A 13,633-nucleotide genomic window follows, 5' to 3' on the forward strand; every position below is an offset into this window, starting at 1 on the left:
ATTGAAACGTGAAAAACAAATCACATTCAGTACATGCGTACAACACTCTGGAACAACGTGTAAATGACAACGCTTACACAATATCTAAAAAAAAAAAAATTATTAGTGTTGGGTGTAAGTTTCAGTCAGGATATTTTTCAATACGGTTTTAAAGTGCACCTAAGTGCTCATTAAAGTTAGCAGCACCTCGCGATGTTGCCATGAATAAGATGTGAATCTGTCATGCGGGATAAATGAAGCTAAGAAAAATTGAGATGAGCACACATTATTACGGTTGGTACCTAACAGGGGCTGTTGTTCCTCTCCCTGCTGTTGGGCTTCCCTTAAGGTAGGTCACACTGCTACACTAGTGGTTGTGGGGTCTCGAAATGACGAGCGCCACGCTCTGCTCTCGGAGTGAAGGGACACAGTTGACATGGTTGGTACAAACCAAACAGCATACATACATTTATTTAACTAATTTAGACGACGATATCGCCCGCCAAATGATACATCAATTGTAATTAACACGCTACCATACAAGCAACATAACACAGTAACACACCAAACACAATAACATGACAGACACCATAACACACCCAAGGCGGCGTCGCCAACGCTTGACTTACCACGTGGGCCCCCCGGCGCGCAGGCCCGTGGTGCCACGCGCCGAGCCGACAAACGCTAAAGACAACCGTTCGCGGCAGCCGCCACGCGCAGAAGAGGCTCGCTCAACTCTCGGCCGCCACCAAGGCCTGCCTTCCGCCAGGGGTCACCGCCGGCGCTACCACTCTACCAACAGTGGTACTGAAAGCGAACACAACGCCATCTATTGCCCGGCGGTGGTCACCACCGAAATACGGCCTTGGGGCGAGACACGTGCGCCACGCGGCGCAAACAACTTTACAGGGGGTGTCAGCACCCCCACACGGTGTAATTAGTGTTGTAGTAAGAAATATGTCCTCCCCCCCTGATTTTCTGAGGGGCATAGCAAATTGAAATAAGATGCCAATTTGGCACCTTCTGTCATGTTGACGGCAATGTCATTCACATACTTCCGAAGTCTCCCGGATCTGGCCTGCCTAATCCCATCCAGGCTTTGTGCGAAACTATCGGGCTATCACAATGTGCAGTTGAACCCTTTAACTGGTGTGCTACAGGCAGCAATTCTTGTTTTTATGTGAGATATCTCTTATGACCAGGGTACCTCACATGCCTCTTCTTTTGGACCCATATTTTAATACAGGCACACTGGTGATATATTTTATATCAGTGTTTCTTGTAAAGGGAAACTGTAATTTAACTCTTTCCAGCAAGGTAGTCACTCAAGGTAACCCTCCTTTTTTTTTCTTTTTTTTCCTGTTCAAACACGTGAGGCCAGCACGCTGGATTTTCAATCGCGCATTTTTTAAGGCTTTCAACTGTCTGATAAAGCTGACGCTCCTTAGTGTGGGCTTCAATGTGACATGTTACATTTGCCTTCTTCCAGCTGCTATTGTCCACAGTGCACACTAGATGGTGGGGGCGATATATTTTTAAAGATATAAAAGTATGTGCTATTCCTATCATGTATAGTGTAGATTATGAGTAGCTAACATTCCCGAAATATTAAATGAAAAGCTGTACACGGTAAGTAGAGAGCGCCGTGTCAACGAAATTGGTGGTCACCTGGGGTGACCATCATGCATGAAGGGTCTTAGTAGGCTGTTGATACATATTTTGGGAGCGGGGACTGTGGGCGCATTGACCATGGAAGTAGAAAGGGATGAACGATGACATGCTAGCAGCTCGCACTGAGCGGCCGCTGACACACCATCGTCATCATCATCATGATCGTGGCTGAGGTTTTGACGAGTAAAGGCGTGTTGTTCTGTGCCTCGTTGTTCCTGGCCAGCCGCTGCCAGAACACCACAATACCGTATTTACTCGTGTAACGAAGCCCCCCCCCCCCCTTTTTTTTTTTTTTCAAAACACTTGAGACTGCAATTTCAGGGGAGGGTTATTACGCAGTAGAAAAAAAGTCATGGGAGTTATAACGTTTTGGAAACTATAAACACAGTTCGTTCTGGGCAAAAGGCTCAACATGTTCTCATGTTCTTCGCGGGCCTGATAGCCTACTGTTCACGGTAGTCACTACCGCCTGGCCATCCCTTAATCTACACATGTAACAACTGGCGACGAGGATGAAAGGAAGTTTCATGTAAGTCTTCGTTCCCGCAGCACTTTTCCATCTGTTCACCATGCCAAGTTTCGGCAACCTCGAGCCGTTCAAGCGGGGAGGAGACTACTGGCCCTGTTATGTGGACCTGCTCAAAGCATTTTTCCTGGCGAATGATGTCGCCCCAGACAAGTGTACTGCCAAATCATCAGCTGCTGCGGGCAAAAACGTATGCTTTGCTCCACAATTTGGTCAAGCCCGCCAAGCCCAGTGACAAGACGCTGGACGAGATTCTTCAAGTTCTTGGAAGCCGTTACCGTCTGAAGCCCTCTGCCGTCGTGCAGCGTTTTCGTTTCAACTTGCGCGTTCGCATGAAAGGGAAATTCGTCAGCAATTTTATCACAGCAGTAAAAAGCCTGTCCGAGCACTGCAACTTCGGGGCTGAACTCGAAAACATGCTCCGCGACCGCGTCGTGTGTGGCATAAACAACGTGGATGTCCAGACAAGACTTCTGGAAAAAACCGGACCTCACCTTCGACGACGCCGTGCAGACCACTCTGGCAATGGAAGCAGCGCAAGCGAACGCAAGCAGCGCTTTCTCGATTCACCGTGTCTCAGCGGGTTCTTGGGCTTCACCTGCTACCGCTGCGGGGATGAACTTCCTGCATCGAAATACAAGCATGTGAAGACAATCTGCAATTACTGCCACAAACTAGGTCACTTGGTGCACCTATTGTTCCTGTGACCTAAAGGGATGGACGCATCGGAATCTGTGGAGACTTTGGTGTCACCATAAACCCAGTGACAACAGTGGAGCAGTACCCCATTCCAGGGATCAAGGACCTGTGGACTGTGCTTGCTGGAGGTGAGAAATCCACAAAATTGGATTTGCGAGATGCGGACCAGCAAGTTGCCCTTGACGAGGCCTCTAGGGAGTATGTCACCATTTTGATGCATATGAGGTTATTTTAGTACACCCAATTGCCTTTTGGAGCCTCATGTGTTCCTGTCATATTTCAGCGCGAGATCGAGAACTTGCTCAGGGGACTGCCCCATGTAGCAGTCTATTTCGACGACATTCTTGTGACTGGCACAAATGATGCTGTGCATCTTCGCAACCTTCAAGCTGTGCTTAGCAAGTTCCAGGAATCTGGCCTCAAGCTGAAACTTGAAAAATGCCACTTTTTTGTGCCACAAGTTGAGTATCTCGGGCACATCATCAGCAAGGAAGGCCTTTCCCCGAATGTTGACAAGGTAGCAGCCATTCTGCATGCTCCTGTGCCTCAGGATGTTAGGGAACTTTAGAGTTTCTTGGGACTTGTGAACTTCTACAGGCGCTTCTTACCTAATTTTTCGTCACTCCTTCGTCCACTGCACTTGCTTCTTTGTGAAGGGAAGAAGTGGGAGTGGAAACAAGAACAACAAGATGCATCCAATGCCTACGAGCACTTGGTCACATCAGCTCCAGTTCTTGTGCATTTCAACCCTGCCAGGCCTGTTTGCCTCAGCTGTGACACATCGCCTCATGGTATAGGTGCAGTTCTGGCCCACAAAGATGCTGATGGCCAGGAACATCCCATTGCTTTTGTTTCGAGGAGCTTGTCAAAACCAGAACAAAACTACAGTCAACTCGACAGGGAGGCACTGGCTTTAATGTTTGATGTGGATCGATTCCTTGTGGGGCGTCTCATTCGAACCACACACCTACCACAAGCCACTTCTTGGACTGCTGGGTGCCAACAAGCCCGTTCCCGTGTAAGTTTCGCCTCGAGTGGTCAGGTGGGCTCTGAAGCTTTCTGCTTACAAGTATGAACTTGTATACAAGCCTGGCAAAGAGCTCGGCCACGCTGACGCTCTTAGTAGACTGCCTCTCCCAACTGACACTACTGCATTACCACGACCTGCTGAAATCTTGCTATAGGAGGCATATCCAAGGCTCCTTTCACCACGTGTTGTGGCCCAAGCCACACGAAATGACCCAGTTCTGGGCCATGTTGTTCTTGCTGTTTTTGAAAGGAGAAAGCCTCCCAGTAGGACCAGAGTGGAACCCTTTCAATACCAGAAGCTCAGAACTCAGTCTCCATGAGGGTTGCCTACTCTGGGGATTGAGAGTAGGGATCCCAAAGTCATTGCAGTCCCAAGGTCTTGGTGTTCTTCATGCCAGCCACCCAGGTATAGAGAAGAGCATGATGATTGCCAGGAGTCATGTTTGGTGGCCAGGCATTGACAATGACATTGCCAACAGCGTGAAGAGCTGCACTATGTGCCATACTCAACATCGAGCTGCACAGCCGGTTCAGTAGACACCGTGTCCTTTTCCACAGTGACCCTGGTCAAGGCTTCACATTGATTCTGGGGGACCATTTCTAGGTCGCACTTTCTTGGTTATTGTGGATGCATTCTCAAAGTGGATAGAAGTTTTTCCTGTGTCTTCCACATCTGCAGAAGCTAGTATTTCTGCATTGAGAATTGCATTCGCTCAGCATGGCCTGCCTGATGTCATAGTTTCCGACAACAGTCCTGCCTTCACCATTGCCCAGCACCTTGAGTTCTTAACTCGAAATGGAATACGCCGCATGCTTGTACCGCCATATCACCCTGCCTCAAATGGTGCAGATGAACGAGTTGTACAAACTGTGAAGAACAAACTCGAGAAGTCTGGTTCTGGGAACTTCCAAACGCAGATCTCCAGGTTTCTGTTCCACTATAGGACCACACCACATGAAGTGACAGGTCGGCCACCGTGTGAACTCTTGATGGGGAGAATATTCAAGACTCCGTTGGATGTCCTCAGGCCAAGCGTGCAGGCATCTGTATTCCTAAAACAACTCAGGCAGAAGTTGTATGCTGACAGAGTGTCCCGGCAGGCTCCATCACTGCAGCCAGGTGATGACGTGTACGCGCGAAACTATCACAGGGGTACACCCTGGGTGCCTGCCAGTGTTGTCGATGTCACTTCGTCATCAGCCAGTGTCCGTTTTGAAGATGGCACCTTGGGAAACCGGCACAGCGACCACTTGCGCCTTGTGCAGACAGAAACATTGGCCTCTCTTGAAACTGCTATCGCTGCAGCTCCACCACAGTTAGAGTCGCTGCTTCTCCTTGCACCAGCTGTTCCGGAAGTGCTTCATCAGGAACAGCTACCTGGAACTAGCTTCTCTGGGAGTAGCTGTGCTACGGACAGCGACGGGACTGCGCTCAGCAGTGGTGTGCGTGTGAACAGTGACTCTGTCATGCCTACGCCTAGCACGCCGAAGTTGCGACGTGGCACGAGGACTAGGAAACAGTAAATAGGTACTCCCCGTAGTCTTCCTCCTAAGAGGGGAGGAGTGTTACAATATTAGCTCAAATGCAGCACCTCCACGCGACGCTACAATATTAGCTCAAATGCAGCACCTCCACGCGACGCTGATAGTTAGTTGTGTTCTACTGTGCAAGCCTGGCACAGCGAGGGGTGGCCATTTTGGAAACAATAAACACAGTTCGTTCTGGGCAAAGGATCTCAACATGTTCTCATGTTCTTCGCGGGCCTGATGGCCTACTGTTCACGGTAGGAGCTACTGCCTGGCCATCCGTTAATCTATACATCTAACAACAGCAAAAATTTCGCATGATGTTTTTGGCCAGGGAAATGCGCAATGAATTTTTTTCGTAGCCCAAAGCTCTTCCTGTTTAAAAAACTAATGTGTACGGATCGAGGCTGAAATGTCTTTCAGCCGCTCAGTGCCTTTTTACAATAGCCACATAAAAACTTCATTGCTAAACATGGAAAAATGTTCTTTGCAGATTAAAAATGTGGTCTACCATGCTGTGAAGGATGCTTTGGCGATTCTAAAGGCAAATCCTGCTTTAGACCCCAAGAAATGAAATGTGTGCGGCATAGGCTGAGGATCTCAAAAAAAAAAAAAAGTTGGACCTCCCTTCAACTTTCAAGGGATCTTCGGCCTGCGCTTCTCTTGGATGTGTCTGGCAGGTCTTAACTTGCCAACCGAAGGTGTTTCCGCCATCTCCTGTCTGGACACATTTTGTACATTTTTTTCTCTTCCCATCAGAGTGCCAGCCAACGTGTGTGTGTTCTCCTGTAATATGAACCATTGAATTTCAGTTGTTGCTAGTACGCTTCCCTTATTGTTACTTTGTCAGGGGCCAGCCGTACTTGTTTTGTAAAAGAATCGGATCAAACTTGCTTGCAAGTGTGTGTGTGTCTGTGTGTGTACACGAGTGTTGTGGGCACCAACAGCTGTTAATTATGTTGTAGACTTCTCTGCGCCCCTCCTTGACAATTGTCTTGCCAGCTATGTTCAGCATTTTTTCAGAGCAGCACGCTTTGAGAGACAATAACAATGCATACATTTTCTGCACTGTTGCCATGTAAAATAGAAGTGTTGTACTTATATATACTTAAGAAGGTATATATAAATGCATATATCTACTTATAAATATTACATTGTAGTTGCTTCTGTTCTGTTGCTACTTTAACTCCTTTAGTTTCCTGTGTTTCTTTGTTTTCATTGTTTTTCCACAATCACCATCTCATCGGTGTAGTCAATTCCATTGATTATTGTTATTTTAAGACTCACAGTAGTACTGAGTTTGTACATGTATCTATTCCATAGCAATATTTTTATATTGAAAATGTGATTGACTGTAATGTCAGTCTATAATGAAAATCACTGTTTTTATTTGAAGGTGTTTGGCTGATGTTAATGGTTCCAAATAAATTGTTCATTTGTAAGCCTCCTTGGACTTTGGATGCCCCCCCCCTCTTTTTTTCAGGCAATAATGTGGACCGAGTGGCTCACATATTTATTAACCAAGCTTTGCACATGACAGAATCGCCAGTGTTAATATTGCTTGTTGGAGTGTTAATATAAAAGTAGGCCACTGAGTGTTGTTCTGACAAAAGACAACTACTCTGTGTGCTGGAATAGAAAACTTTGGTGACTTGCATATTCATCAAACGAGCTTTAAAGGTAGCCATTTGGTTAATGGTTCTTCATTAAGTGTTAATTTGAAAGTAGACCACCGAGTGTCAAAAGTCCACACATCCATCATTGGAAAGGCTGCCGTGTCGATTTTTTCACTAATGCAACACTGCTCAGGCCACAAGGATGTGGACAGCTTTGTTTATGCTGTGTCAAGTGGCTTGCATGTTTTATAAAACAAGCTTTACAGATATTGGAGAATCGCTGATGGAAAGGTTCATTGAGGGGTGTGCACTTCATTGAACCTTGTGCACCACCATTGCGGGACGTGCACCTCTTTGGCGAAAAAAAGAAAAAAATAGTTCTTGGCACGGGCTCGGTGTGCTGCCGCCCCCTGGCTATTCCACTGCCTGCGCTCAAGCTTCGTCATCAGGAACGCAACGTGATAGCGTAATAGGACCCCGGGCACATCGCCTTTTCAATTGCTAGCCTGGTCTTCTGTTCTAGATGCATTCAGTCTTCAACCGTGCCATTAGGAAACAAAGGACTGTGAGCCTACCATTGGTCGTTCCATGCTATTTCATGCGTCTCTCATAATCATATAGTGGTTTTGGGACGTTGAACCCCACATATCAATCAATCCATGCTATTTCACCATGCCTACAAGCTAATATATGGATGTTTTTAAAATCATTGTTAATGGATGAAAAATGTCATAAATTAAAGAAAACTATAGGAGAACGCAACAAGCCTATAGGGCTCAGATGAAGTGAATTTTTGCCTACGCACTTAATTTTCTATTCATTTTTTCCCCTAGGAAATGGCATGCGGCTTGGCAAACATGAAAACCGAACAAGCTTATAGAGAGAGGATGTTTTCAAAATCATTAGTAACAGATGGTAACAGTGTAGGCAAAAAGTGAATTTATGGCTACACTCTTAACATTCAATTAGTTTTGTTTACCTTACGTATACCGCTTCACAAATGTTCCTGTTGCTAAAGCCCTTTTCCCTTGCTCCAAAGGAAAGAACCACCAGAAGAAATGAGTGTATAGGGATCCCACAAAGAGGTTTTTTTTTTTTATTATTCTCAAATGTACATGTTAAAAGGAAATGATTCAGAGGCTCACTTCAGTTGTAGTGGAGGCATACGGATGAGTGTACCAGACCAGACCTCTGTAGGTAAAAATTCAGCGGTGGGGGACTCTGCACCATGGTCTGGTAATTGACATTTACACCCTTCTAGAGGAGAACCATCCATTTTTCCAAGGATACGATGAGAAAATTTGGATGTTGCCAAGCGAGACTTAGCATGCTAGCGTCGGCAATATAAAAATTGTGGGACTGTTATGTGGTGCCACTTCATATACATCTGCGTACTGGTTGAGGGCTGAACCTTGGTTACCTGGTAGCCACACCAAGTGAATGAGACCTAAATATCTGGGGACAAGAGAATACAACACTTCTAAGGCATTCGACAGATTACAGGCAGTTAATGAAGAACAGATTGACTGGCACCCAGTCAGAATGACAGCATCTGTTCTAGATTACTTGTAAAGTCACGTAAACGAATTGAAAAAGACCAATGCATACCTTGCGATGCAATTTCCACTCCTGCCTTTTCTTCACAAACTGAAGCATCAGCTGCAATTACAATGTTTAATTCGAAACTAGTCAGACGGTCTTTCAAAATGGCATTTAGGTACTTACTGGGAAGATCTTTGAAATTCTTGGGAATATATAGTCAAACATTTCTGTAATTTTTCAAATGGTTCTTTTTAGTATCAGTATATGATGAAGGTTCACGTGTAATGTTGCCAAGTTTCTGTATGACGATGACTTAGGGGTGGGGCTCTTAATCTAAACCACTGTTGGTTTAACAAGATGTCGTGTCCTTAATAAAAACATACTGCAGATATCTTCAGGAAGACACGAACTGTTGGAATTCGGAACCTTGTAAGAAGAGAAGGCTGGCATGCTTACATTTATATAAAATATTTGCAACAAATTTACGGAGCTCAACACATAACTGTAATAATATGCCTTCTAGAAGTGCCCGCGGTCGATTTTTGTAGTCGGGTGCTTCAGAAAACAAGACGCAGCCGCACTCCGATATCGGGTGGAGGACAACAGGATGTATACCGTGTCGTTTAATTACTGCCAAGTCTACGTAGCATCTTTATTGCCCGTGCTCACGTGCTCCTTTAGCTGCCATATTTTCCTTCCTCCGTGTTTTGGCCCTCAAAAGGTTCGTGCCACCTGGTGGCAGCAGACGCGGCCCAAGAATAAAGTCCATGAAAAATAAACTAAAGTAGCGCCAACTGCACCCCTTCACCTCTACCTCCTCTCCCAGCAGCCACAGCAGCGCCTCTAGAGTGTCCACCAGGAAACTACGAATGCGAAAGCACGCGGGCGCACTGGATGTGCCAGATGCCCGTGCTCACGTGCTCCTTTAGCTGCCATATTTTCCTTCCTCCGTGTTTTGGCCCTCAAAAGGTTCGTGCCACCCGGTGGCAGCAGACGCGGCCCAAGAATAAAGTCCCTGAAAAATAAACAAAAGTAGCGCCAACTGCACCCCTTCGCCTCTACCGCTTCTCCCAGCAGCCACAGCAGCGCCTCTAGAGTGTCCACCAGGAAACTACGAATGCGAAAGCACGCGGGCGCACTGGATGTGCCAGACGCTTGGGCAGCTCGGGCACTGCTGCGCCGTGCGTTTTTCATCGAGCTGCTGTTCCTCGGGTATGCTGAAAGGGTACGCCGGTGGCGTCTGTTCGGGGAGCGCGCGCTCGCTTCACAGAAGCAAAGTCTACGGCAGCCATCGTTCCGAGATTCTTCATCGCTGCCCCAGCGTGTGTGCGGCGTTGCCAGTATTTCGTATTCGGTACACTTCCTTTGCATTTCATTCGTCGCTGAACAGTTCTTTGTATCGTTAATGTGGTGACATTACTCGTTCGTTCGTTGGCCGATTCGAAGGAATAGAAAGCTAGCTACCCCTCGCAAAACAGGCGATGGATCGTTCTACGTTTTCAAAGCAAGCATTTTGTGCGAAGAAGCCAACCTTTCTACTGTAGAAAAAACTACAAAAGCAACTATGACTTTGGCACGCTCTTCTTGGACCGTCGGTACCGAAAGCTTTAAAAGGTCGCCGCAGCAATATTTAATACAGCGCCGTGCGCAGCCGAAGGAAAGACTCAGATATACGTTGTCGGCGCGGGGCCGACCAGTTCGAGTTCACCGTCAATTGCATGAAGCGACTGCGTGGGCGAGTTAGGCCATGTGATACTACTGGCAAGTGCTGACAAAATCAGGTCACATGGTCATGCTGATTCTTTCTTCGGTCTGTGAGGTTATATGCTGCTCGTATTATTTGATGTACAGTAATTTAAACAACTACTGCACATCGTGCGCGTATATTGACAGACGTGGCTTGTTACAGTCTGCATAGAAGGTACATTGATATGTAAGCTAGTGTAAAACTGGGTGAGTTCGCTCATATTGGAAAAAAAAAAAAGCACAGCCGAGGAGGCAATAGAGCCCATAGAAGTATTACGTAAGACAGGCGGTAAACAAACGAAATACTATCTGAAGAATACAAAAAAAGGTAGCGTTCGCGCATGCATAGTGCTTTTTAGCATCTCTCTCTAGCAGCTGAATGCGCAACCCAACAAATAAAACATATATTAAGACTGAACTTTGTCCTTTTTCCCTGCATTTCTCTTCTATCTGCCAACGTGTTTGAGAGTTTAACCTCCTCGACAGGATCTAAAAATCTGCATACAAGAGGTGCATGCAGCCCGATTATACTAACATTTGCGATTGCTGTAAAACATATTCCAATTGGAGACTTGCAGTTGTTAGTCCAGCATGTGTCCAATGAAATTTTCTACCTATGTTCTCGTCCATGCCTTTATTCTTTTAATAGGTGTATTAAAATACAATCAATAAAAATGAGTAAGCATAGCTTGCTCCATAAAGAATAACGTATCTCAAGCTACTTGGTTATTATTATAAGGTACGAACAGCTCGCATTTCACAAGGACAGAGGTTGGGGTAGTGCGATAATGTGCATAATGTTTCTCCTCTGTGTTCTGGCGAGGTCCATACCGTTTGTGTCCAGTGTTACATGAAGTTCCTTCTTTGCACATATGATTGTCCCCATTGTTTAAGCAGAATGCATCTCTCTTAGAATAATGTTTTACACTTACATACTGGCTCTAGGCCACTCAACATCCGTCACACCTCGGTCTTCCCTGGCATGAATACATAAGAATGACTGCGTCTGGGAAGGCAGCATTGAGTACACATGTATTCTTGGGGTGTTCATGGCATGACATGTTTATGCATATGCCATCATAATAGCATACAATATGTCGAGCAAACAAAAGGGCCTGGTATTTATTAGGAAACCCCATTCCATAATGTCACTTTATTGATTAACACCAAAGTTCAAGTACAGGTGATTCTGTGCAAAAACTGAATGAAGAACACAAAACATGACATTTATTCAACATTTCATGAAAATGCAGGACTGCCTCAATCATACATGATAATTATGCAGTGTACACAATAAATGACCTGAAATATGTGTTAACGGTGACTTGTTGCTATACGTGCACATCACAATGACAAGAGTAAAGAAAAGCGATGGCATTCGTGGTGCACTCACAACTAGCGACAAGTGGATGCAATTTGTGCCAAACACCTTTATCAAGATTAACACTCCACATGTGGAATTTAGTGAATGAAATGAAGTACACATATTGAACTTTCGAAAGCACAGGAATAGGAAGTAGACATGGAAAGCACCTACTGGGGATATGCAAAACATATTATGCAGATATGTAGGCATGAAACAGGACATACACATAAAAGACATAATAAAACAGATGTAATAGGCACAGCAAAACCACGGACCTAATCATAGACTAGTGAGGGTAACAACAGCTCTATATGAAGAGAAGAAGAGCGAAACTAGCCACTAAAATAGAGGCCAACCCAGATGTAATTGGAATAAAAACACACAAGCTTATAATTGCCCTCAACAACAAGTGCAAAGCTGTAAAATCATAGGGCAACAATAGCGTCAGCCTCAAGACAAAAACAGGAAAATCAGCTACAGGCCAACCTAGCAGAAGTCAAAATAAAAATACACGAGCTTAGAATTGCGTTTGGCAAGAAATGCGAAGCAAAGAGAGGAAAAACGAGGAAACAGACACAGAGGCAATGAACAAAACCATTACTACACTGACATCTGAAGCAGAAATTTAAGGCGGTAAACCACCAAGGCAGAAAGTAAGCGAAATTTCCCGAGTGACGAGAAACATAATGAAAAACAGGGACACTTGACACAGAATATTAAAAATAGAAGCTAAGTTAACTAAGCTTCTCATCAAGAACTGTAGTCACACAGAATTACAACGTAAATGAGATCGAGACACCACCCAAGCTACTTAAAGAGAACTGCTTATAAATGACCAAAATGTACACACTGAAACAAACAGGGCAAACGTGTTAGAAATTTCAATGACATTATGACGGCAACTAAAAACATCTGCTCTGAACTGTACGGATCAAAGATAAGTAATTACTGTTGAAATGAATTCACAATAGGACAAAACACTGCAGTTCCTCATGTACGGTACTTGGGGATTCAAACGCAGCATCAATTTTTTGGGGATAATTGATATGCACACCTGCTCGAAATAACCACCGTACATATCACTACCTGTACCTTAGGAGAAGTGGCGCGCATGTCATCGACGCCTTTCGCCAGCGTAGCTGCTAGTCCTGCTGTATCTTCATTTGAGACATCGTTTAAACCGCCTGAAATTATCACGAGGTGTGTCTATCAGCTGTAGTTTTGAGTTTTGCGCTCGCTTGCCTCATTACTGCTTCAAGCTAGCGTCCTGGGAACGCCCCTACTGCAACCCTCTTGTTACCTCTTACCCTCTCTTTGATGGCTTCTGTGTATCGGTTTAAATTCGAGTCCCCGGCGATTATCACATGCTGTGACTTTTCAGCTGGAGCGTCCTGCACCTGGGGGCTACTTGCACCTGTGACGCCGGCTGCTTTGTCCCCTCCCAGCCCCACCACTACCTCGCTGAAGCTGGGCCTTGCGACAGTTGAACCGGCTAAACCTGTTTTTTCCAAACTTGCTTGCTCTTCCTTATCCACCGTTATGGTTGCCGGTTCTCTACTGTTCTCTCCGTAGGCCGCTTCTTTGTTCAGCTTCGCTAGTGCTTTCTCGGTGGACTTCAGTCTTTCTCCCATTGCCCTCGTTTTCTCTTGCTCTGTCACCAATGCAGTCTCGAGCTCATCGATTCTCACCAGCAGTTCACTTTGGGCAACCATTATTTTCTCCATTTTTCCTCGACCTCACATTGCCTAGACTTCGCGTCAGCCTCTTCTCTATCCGCTTCTACGCTCTGGTCCACTTTCAAATCCACTCCACATCCTGAACACTTTACAGTCTTTTTAACCATGTCTTTCTGACACCAATTGTCCCTATACTCGATAATTACTAAACTCGAGCCGTGCACTACGAAAAAAAAAGAAAGTCTAAGCTCTACTA

The 13,633-nt window shown here is 45.5% G+C and overlaps 1 protein-coding gene across 1 annotated transcript in view; it reads left to right on the top strand.

Moving 5' to 3' along the window:
• The window catches only part of LOC119167489 (lysine-specific demethylase 3), a 90,215-nt gene extending 83,342 nt beyond the window's left edge, over positions 1-6,873 (top strand). The window contains exon 11 of the mRNA XM_075866180.1: positions 5,925-6,873. Within this exon, the coding sequence (XP_075722295.1) occupies positions 5,925-6,005 (81 nt within the window). The 3' untranslated portion in view covers positions 6,006-6,873. The remainder of the gene's footprint in view (positions 1-5,924) is intronic.
• Positions 6,874-13,633: the final 6,760 nt, after the last annotated feature.

Source organism: Rhipicephalus microplus, chromosome 6 (assembly GCF_043290135.1).
Source record: "Rhipicephalus microplus isolate Deutch F79 chromosome 6, USDA_Rmic, whole genome shotgun sequence".
Classification (NCBI taxonomy): domain Eukaryota; kingdom Metazoa; phylum Arthropoda; class Arachnida; order Ixodida; family Ixodidae; genus Rhipicephalus; species Rhipicephalus microplus.